General features: G+C 54.3%; 1 protein-coding gene across 2 annotated transcripts in view; it reads right to left on the minus strand.

Moving 5' to 3' along the window:
• Positions 1-8,586, minus strand: part of Crispld2 (cysteine rich secretory protein LCCL domain containing 2) — a 65,078-nt gene extending 56,492 nt beyond the window's left edge. Inside the window, exon 1 of one of the 2 annotated variants that reach the window (XM_008827905.3) lies at positions 8,460-8,586. In XM_008827905.3, coding sequence (XP_008826127.2) covers positions 8,460-8,550 — 91 coding nt within the window. In that variant the 5' untranslated portion in view covers positions 8,551-8,586. The remainder of the gene's footprint in view (positions 1-8,459) is intronic. The other variant, XM_017796862.2, reaches the window with a different exon arrangement.
• Positions 8,587-9,368: the final 782 nt, after the last annotated feature.

A 9,368-nucleotide genomic window follows, 5' to 3' on the forward strand; every position in this document is an offset into this window, starting at 1 on the left:
GTGGGGGGTGGGGGGGTGGACAGGCCCTGTGGTGGGGCCAGGGGCAGATGCTGCTGAGAACTTAAAAGTTGAAGTGCAAGGCCTGGAGGTGGTAGCACTCTGGACATGGCGGAAAGCAAGCTCACACCAATCCAGCTGTGCAAGACAGGACAGGGGTCACAGGCAGCCACCGCCAAGCAGCTAGTGGCTTTCAAGGCCACTGTGAGGAGTCTTGCTTTCTATCCAGATGCAAAGAGGAACGTCAGTGGGAAGGACACACCAGGCAGGGTCTGGCTTAACTTTGAAGGGCTGTCGGTGAGCAGCTGGCCAAGCTAACCTCACCTTTGCGTGTGGCACAAAGCCAGCCAGACGCCAATGATTAAACACGCACAGTTCCTTCATGTGAAGTTCAAAACCAGCCCGTGCCATTAGACATCCAGATATGGTTACCCTTGGGGTGGGGCGGTGGGAGAGCCTGAGGGGCCCCTGCAGGCAGACTGGCTGGGCTATGCAGCCTCATCTGCAAGGAAATTTACCTGACAGCACGGAGTGATGGTCCGTTTTCCCTCAGAAGTTGAACTTCAATAAAAGTTGTGTTTTCTTAAAAAGCTTAAAACTGCTCAGACTGTTTGAAGGGTGGATTACAAGATGAAGTCTTGCCCCATCCCACCAGCACACAGGAGGGAACACAGCCCCCCTTCCCGCTGACCCCTGGGAGCCTCCGGGCTAAGACTGGCCTCAACAACCCTGCAGAGTAAACCAGGAGTGCAGATAAGGCCCAGCCAGGCAGCCCTGAGGCCTCTCCCAGACAGGCCAGGTTCATCCCCGGCTGGCAGGGCACTGTGTCCCACACTGCCAAGGCCCTGCTGAAAATATCCCGGTGCTGGCCAAGCCGCCAAGGTCCTGGAAATAAACAGTGTGTTCAGCTGTGGAAGAGGACGGCCTGGATGGCCACATGCGGAGGAGGATGGATGCTGCTGCTTGTTGCGTATATGTCTGAAATACTGTGTGTGTACATGTGTGTGCAGGTATGCCTACAGGAGTGTGTGCATGGGAGGCCAGAGATCTTGGGTGTTATTCCTTAGGAATCATAATCCTTTTTTTTTTTTTTTTTTTCTTTTTTAGATATGGTCTCCCTGTAGCCACGGCTGGCTTGGAATTCACTACGTAGACCAGGCTAGCCTCCATGTTAGAGAGATCTGCCTGCCTCAGCCTCCAGATTGCCAGGATTAAAGGTATGTGCCACCACGCCCAGCTTTGTTTATTTATTTATTCATTATCGCCTGGGGCTTGCAACTTAAACTAGGCTAGCTGCTCACCTAGCTGCAGGAATCCACCTGTCTCCACCTCCCCATTGCTGGGATTACAGGCACACGCTACCAATCCCAGCATTTTCACACGGTTCTGGGGATTGAACTCAGGCCCTCGTGCTTGCACAGCAAGCACTTTACCCACGAGGCATCTCCCCAGCCCCGCAACTCTCTTGTTGGAACAGTTTATCCTTTGTGAGAGTTGGCTCTAGGGCATGTAGGTAGAGGCACCCAGCAGAGTGCCCAGCATGCAGGGTCACTACACATGCTCCAGAGGGAGCTATGTTCCTCCAGGTGCTCATCCTGGCTCCAGGCATCTGCAGTCTGCCTTCTTGTGGAGTCCCACCAGGCTGCATGAGTTTCCCAAAAGAGGCTTGTGCACTGGCTTTGTTTTACCGGTGCTGGGGGCTGAACCGGGCCTCTCGGGCCTCTCACGTGAGACGTGCAGGCTGCCTGAGGGGAGCCCACTTGCTCTGAAAGGGCTTCCTTGGCTTGGGGTGCAGGAGCATTTCAGCAACCAAGCCCCTCACTCCTGGTCACACTCAGCCTCTAATCAGAATCCTCCATATGACCCCACATCTGTCCCCAGCAGCCAGCCCCTCTGCAGCCATCTTGAGCCAGGGTGAAGGTAGCCTTCATTGGCCTTCTACGACTATAGTCTCACCACTGTGGCTGATCACAAAGAGAACAGGGTACAGGCAGACACAGTGGCACAACATGCGTTCCTAGCATGGAGACTGAGGTAGGAGGATCAGCAGCCAGCGTCAAAGTCACTATGTGGTCGAAGATGACCTTGAACTCTGGATCCTCCTGCCTCCATTTCCCAAGTCCTAGGATTGTGCCAAGTTTATTTATGGGGTACTGGGGATGGAACCCAGAGCTCTATGCCTGCTGGGCAAGCATTCTGCCTACTGAGCTACTCTCCAGCCCCCTTCCCACATTTGGCCTCTCCCTGCCACCCACATGTACTAGAAATTATTTCATATTTCTTTATAGGCTAGTTTGCTTTGGGGGTTTCAAGAAATGGTTGTTTTTGGTTTTGGTTTTGTTTGGTTGAATATTTTTTTTTCTTGTTTGGGGCTTATTTGCTTGGGTTTTGTCATTGGTCTCATTTGGTTTTGGGGTTTTGAGGGTTTTGGTTTTGTGGTTGTTTTTGAGGCAAGGTCTCACTATGCTGATTTGGCTGGCCTAGAACTTGCTATGTAGATGGCTGGTCTTGAGCTCACAGAGATCCACCTGCTTCTTTTACCTATGGAGTGCTGAGATTAAAGGCCTGTCCCACCATGCCTGGCCCCTTTTTCTTTTCTTAGTTAATGTATTTATTTTTATTTTATGTGTATGAGTCTTATGCCTGCATGTGTGTATTGCGCCCATGTCATGCAGTGCCTTCAGAGGACAGAAGAGGGCGTCAGACCCCCTGGAATTAGAGTTATGGATGGTTGTTAGCCACCATGTGGTGCTGGGATTTGAACCCAGGTCTTCTACAAGAACAGCCAGTGCTCCTTACTGCTGGGCCATCTATCCAGGGTCTCTGGTAGCCCCTGTGCTTATAGAAGGTGAAAGTATCAGGTAGGGCCATTGGGCCTTACCCCCCATCTCCATGGTAACAAACAGTATGTCCCCCCTTTTCTTTATGTGTGTGTGTGTGTATGTGTGTGTGTGTGTATTGCCTGCATGTAGGTAAGTGCACCCATGTCGTGCAATGCCCGAGGAGGTCAGAAGAGGCTGTTGGATCCCTTGGGACTGGAGTTACGGACAGTTGTTAGCTGCCATGTGGGTGCTGGGATTCGAACCCGGGTCTTCTGCAAGAACAGCCATTGTTCTTAACTGCTGAGCCATCTCTCCAGCCCCCTTTGTTCATTTTTTAAGATTTTTTTAATTTCTATGTATGGGTATTTTGCCTGCATGTATTTATGTGTACAGTGTGCATGCAGTGCCCACAAAGCCAGAAGAGGGCTTCCGAACTCCTGCCACTAGACCTACAGACAACTGTGAGCTGCCATGTGGGTGCTGAGAACTGAACCTGGTTCCTTTGCAAGAAGAGCCATTGCTCTTAGCCCCTGAGCCATCTCTCCAGCCCCTCACTTTACTTTTGGATAAGAGCAAACACAGCCGAAGTGGCCACTGTCCAGCTGGGCACAGTACTGGTCAGAGGCCAGTTGCAGAGGCACACTGTTTGTTACCATGGAGATGGGGGGTAAGGCCCAATGGCCCTACCTGATACTTTCACCTTCTATAAGCACAGGGCTCAGAGACCCCAGCGAGTAGTTCTCAGATTCCCGGAGTCCCTGTTCTGTTCTTTCACCTTGGGGGTCCCCCAGGCAGGCCTATCCCTGCTTTGGGAGTACAGCTCACTTCAGATCAAGCTGTGTTCAAGGACAAATGCCCCCCATCACCTGTGTGACCTGCCCCTAGATGGTGTCTGCTTAGTGACATAACGCATGCCTTTGGGGCAGACCGACCCGGCCACTCCCACCCGAGGCCTGTGTGGCGTTCTGCCCGGTGTAGCCTCACCAGTTCCCTCCACCCACACTCCTCTTTCTCTGCCGCCAAAACGTGGCCTCTTTGGCCTGGAGTCCTGGGCCTGCTCCACGCAGGGCCAGAAGACAGACAACGCTTGATGCCAGTTCCCAATTCTCAGGAGCAAGTGGGTATATTCCCACTCAAAATTATTTTAGGACAGGGTCAGCTCTGGGATCCTTGGCCCACAAGCAAAATGGATGCTTTTTCTTCTGGAATACCTCCATTCAACATCAAACACAATACACTCCAGATATTGGGATTGAAAGATGTGGATTTTCATAGTTTATAATATTTTTAACTGATGGACCAGAAATTGCAAAATCCCTCATTAGCTGCCCCCACCATCCCGAGTCTGTGGGTTTTGTCTAAGCTGACACAGCACTGAAGAGCAGCAAAGATAAACCTCCCTCTGGCTGGATCATCATGTCCCCACGGCCTAGAAAGGCGGGGGGGGAGGGGGTGTCTGCCCAAGAGTACAGCTGAAAGCTGGGGCAGGGATGGAACAGGACTTCCAGCTAAAGACTCTGAATTCTCAGTAGGCTGTCACTGTGACTCAGGGCAGGATGTCAGCCTTGCCACAAAAACCCAGACACCAGGATCTGCCTATATTGGAGAGAAGGAGCTCACCACTGTCAGAATGAGAGTGGCCTCTGACCCCTGCTGATGCTTCCTCATGGAGGATCAGAGGAAGGAGGAGCCAGCTTCTTCACTATTAGACACTGGGTGACCACATGACCCAGCCATCCCCTCCGAGGTATGTATATCCTTGAGAAATGAAAACACACCAAGGAGCGGTGTGCATGGTACATGCACAGTGTCCCACAGCCAAAGCAGGACATTTGAGGCAGTGTGGGTGGAAACTGTGCTCTAAGGATGGTGGGGGATACAGCTCAGTGGTAGATACTTGCCTGGCATGCATGAGGACCTGGGTCCAATCCCTGGCATCTCCCAAACATGCTCTACTTACTCAATGGAATAGAGTTCCACCGTAGCAAGTAATTGAGGGGCTGGGGGTGGGTCAGTGGTGGAGCCCCTGCCTCGGATCCCCCAGTGAGGGGCTGGGGTGTGGCTCAGTGGTGGAGCCCCTGCCTCGGATCCCCCGGTGAGGGGCTGGGGGTGGCTCAATGGTAGAGCCCTTGCATCACTTGCACAAAGCCCTGAGTTCCATTCTCAGCACAAAAGACTCAGGAGACAGAGACAAGAGGATTGAGGCCAGCCTGGCTACGCAGTGAGACCCTAACTCAATAAAAACAGATCTCAAACTAGAAGGGAGGACTATTGGGAGGGTGAAGGGGAGTGGCAAGAGTGGGACGGAGAGAGGAGGAGGTGGGGAGGACAGTGAATAAAGTATGAGGCATGGGCAGGAGAGAATGCCATAATTAAACCATTTCGTATGACAAAACTTAAATTATTAAGTGAGGAAGTTCAGATATGCACGAAAATATACTGAGTTTCCATCAGCGAGAAGCGTCCAGAATGCACAAACCCCAGAGGCACTGGGGAGAGGAGCTGCTGTGAGCACTGAGGGGAGGAGCCTCAAGCTCCGTCACTCACCGACATAGGATTCCCTCTGGAGATGAGAGCGTTCTGGAATTAGATCATAGCACTGACCATGCAGTGCTTATTGCCAATATACTAAATGCCCCTCAACTGTGCACTTTAAAATGGTAAAGTCTGGACTGGAAAGATGGCTCAGAGGATAAAGGTATTTGCTGCCAAGCCTGTAGACCCGAGTTTGATCAACCCCCAGGACCTACAAGGTGGAAGGAAAGAATGAATTCTGCAACTTGTCCTCTGACCGCCACACATGCACTGGGGCGTACATACATCCACACACAATAAATAAATAAATAATAAGTAGTAAATGTAATCTAAAAATTTTTTAAATAAAAATAGCTGGGCATGCTGTCACATGCCTTTAATCCAAGCACTGGGGAAGTAGAGGCAGCTCAAGGCCAGCCACCCTGGTCCACATAGCCAAGTTCCAGGCTAGCTGGAGCTACATAGACTTTGTCTCAAACAATCAATCACTCAATAATAAAATGGTAAATTTTTATGTGTATGCATATTTTATAATATATTTAATTTCAAAGACAAAGAAAGCAATGTAACTGGTCCCTGAACCCTGGATCCAGCACCCTGCCATGTGCCTCCCCTGCCTGTGGAGGGGCAGAGCACCTACTGAGGGTCTTCAAGGTGCTCAAGGTCCCTAAGCTGAAGGACCTGACCATCAAGTGAATTGATGGACTCCAGGCCACACAGTGGTTTCTCTTCCTCATTAGCCATGAGCCATCAGCCCCTTTGACTGACGCAGGCCTCTGCACAGCTGGGATTCATCAAAACCAGTGAGTTTGAAAAAAAAATTAAAAAGTCTCCTGTGCCCAGAGTAGCAGACACAGAGGCACCTCCCCTCTGCATAAATTACACTGGCGACAGAGACGAGCAGGGTGCCGGCTCCCACAAGGCCAAGGTCAGCGCCAGGGGTCTTGAGTACAAACATTCCCAGAGTCCAACTCGGGGTCTGCAGAAGATGGCATTCAGGGGCTTGGAAGATCCTCACATTCCCCTTCCTTGATCCAGGTCCACCATCACCTTTGCAAGCCGCTCCCCACATTGTCCAGCATGGAGGCAGGCTCGGGGAGCCAGCACTAACCCCAGTCCCCCAGGCAAGTCTCTCAGCGCACAAAACCGCTGTCAGAGCCCTGTAGCAGAGCTCCTAGCCCCACCCCCACCTACTCTTGGTCAAGGACCCCATTCTCCCATGATGTTAAAAGCAACTACATAGCCAGAGAGAATCGTGTGGCCCTCTGCTGTGACAGTCCTACAGCAGAGCATCTTCCTGTTGAGGGGGGCGGGAGGGCAGCTTGGGGCAGTTCTCTCCAGCTGTGTCATGCTGGGCACACACCAGTACATTCTCAGATGAAGCTGTCAGGCCAGCCAGGGAGGTGGTCTGGGGAAGACCTGAGCAGGGTAGGCCCGTAGGAGGTGTCAGGAAAGCATCAGTTATCAGTCTTGTTATGTCATTACCACTTGGTAAGGATGGAAATCTCCCTCCACTTTTCCTGGAGCCTTTCAGATAAGCATCCCTGGGAAGGTCAGGTTCATAGCAATGAACAGAGAAGTGTCTTAAACAGGGCGGGCCCCACAAGTCAAGAGTACAGGGTTCAGAGCCAGACCCACCTGGGGTAATGCTCTTGCACTCTACCTGGCTGGACCTCAGTTTCCTCAGCTGTGACAGGAGATCCACAGGCCTACTGCCTGGGTACGGAGCAAGGATGAAACACAGGTAAAGTGTGTGGCACCAGCCTCCCGGGTAAGCCACTCCACACCTCCAGTGTGGAGTCAGGGCTCTGGAAGCCAGCCCTGACCCAGGTGTCCAGGCACTGCTCCCAGTGCAGGTAAAGTGGCCCCACATCTGCTGTTCCTTCTCCAGGGGAGCCAGCTGGGGGCTGAGGCAGAGTGTCTGTGCTACCCACGCCCCTGGCACACTCCTTTCAGTCTATTTAGGGCTGGGGGAATGGTCCAGCCTTGTTCTGCAGGACTGTCAGACTCCAGACCCTACCCGGGCAGGGTGGGCTCATCTGGGTAAGGCAGGCTCACTCTACTACCAAAATGAGAAGTCTGGGGACTCCTAGGGGACATTCACAACCCACTCTTGGTCCCTGAGAGAGCTGGGCGTTGATACAGCCACTCTGATGATCTTACTCACCCTAGCAACCCACCTTTTGGCTGAAAGATGCCCAGCTCAAGATGGACTACAAGACGGAGCATCCACTAAGCCCTTGCCCTGGCTAGGGAGGTGCTGGGTTTGCACCCCACAGGGACCTGGGCCGCCGGTCTCACAGCAGTTATCCTATGGTCACCCTAGTGAAACAGACCCAGGAATACCCGCCTGTAATCCCACCACACTGGAGAGTGAGGCAGGAGAATTGCTCTGGAGGCAGGCAGAGCTGAGTTCCAGTCCTGTCTCTACAGGGACAGCTCCCTTTACCCCTCTGACCCTCAGTATCTTCATCCGCAATAGGGGAAGGAGCGGCCTCCCCCGGCAAGCTCCCTGAGAATGAAACCTTAAAGGGGCGTGGCCCTTTAACAAAGGCACCGGCCGGTGCGAACACCTAGCCCTCCTGAAACTACCGCGTCCAAGCCATCCGACTCCCACTTCACGACGCAGGACCGCCCCAAACGGCCCCGAATTGCCGCCGGGAGGCGTACGCGCGCCTCCGGCCAGCGCGCACCGCGCAGCCCGGCCGGGGACCCCAGCTCCCTCGCTTCCTGGCGGAGAGTCGGTCCTGGGCAAATGACTTCGTGCCCTGAGCCTCGGCTTCCTTATCCGAAAAGGGCTTTTGCGCTCCTCAGAGCAAATGTCTGAGCCGCAGGTAGAGGCTCCGCAGGGCGCGGGCGCAGCCGGAACGAACCCCACCCGCGCTAGGCACCCCGGCTCTGGACCTCAGGGAGAGCGGGGAGCAAAGGGCAGGAAGGAGGGGACCCACCCTGCACGGTGGTGCACGCCTGACATCACAGCTGAGGCAGGGGGATGGCTGCGAGTTCCAGGACAGCCTGAGCTACATCGTGAGACCCTGTCCCAAATCAACCAACCAGCCACCAACCACCAAAAACCCAGCCGAGCGGCCTCTCGGCCCCTCTCACCTCCGCGGGGCTCTGGTCCCACCTGGGCAGAGCGGGCTCCGGGGGGATCGCGGCGCTGGGACCCAGAAGACGCCGGGCGATGGGAGTGCATCCCGGGCTGCGGACGCCTCCTTTTCTAGCGTGCCCGGAGCCCCCAGACCACGCCCCCCAGGCGACTGGCGGCGCCGATTGGGCCAAGCAGAGCCCCGTCCTCCCCAGCCCAGACCCCGCCTACGCACCCCAGGGCCTCCCCAGGCGGGAGGAGACGCCGGGGGCGCCGTTCAGAGCCGGCCCTGGACAGCGCGCGGCCCCTCGACGTGACCATAAAAGTCGTTTTCACTGATGCGCCCGGAGGGGCCAGGCGGTGGCGAACAGACCCCATGGTTCTGCCATTCAAGTGCGGGACGAACAGAAGGGACCACGCCCGACCGCAGATCGCCCAAGGGGCCAGGGCAGAACCCAGGGGTGCTGGGATTCCCACGCTCACAGCTGCCTCGGCCTGTTCCCAATGTGAGCACGAAAAAAGTCAGATGGGAGATGGAATCACCGGGCGGAAACACAGGGTCCAGCTCCAGCTTTTCCTTCCTGGATCGTTCCCAGCAATCCAGGGAGGTGGGCCTATCCCATTACATGGATGAGGTGCTAGGGCCTATCCCATTACATGGAGAAGGTGCTAGGTGTCCTAAGGAGCCACAGGGCACGTTTAGGCTAGCTTCTAGTACCAAGCGCCACCCAGAATTTGGCACTTAAGTGAGTATAACCAGACAGCAGTGTCAAGGAATTCACCTTTGGGATGGACAACTCCAAGTCCCTTGGGGGCCGGTGAAGAAATAGGACTAGAAGGGCCAAGAGACACCCTAGACTCTCAGTCAGGTAGAGAGGGCCTGGACTGTGCTGAGGCCTGAGACAGGTAGCCTGTCCACTTTGCTA

Source organism: Nannospalax galili, unplaced genomic scaffold (genome assembly GCF_000622305.1).
Source record: "Nannospalax galili isolate Female #2095 unplaced genomic scaffold, S.galili_v1.0 scaffold933, whole genome shotgun sequence".
NCBI classification, from domain to species: domain Eukaryota; kingdom Metazoa; phylum Chordata; class Mammalia; order Rodentia; family Spalacidae; genus Nannospalax; species Nannospalax galili.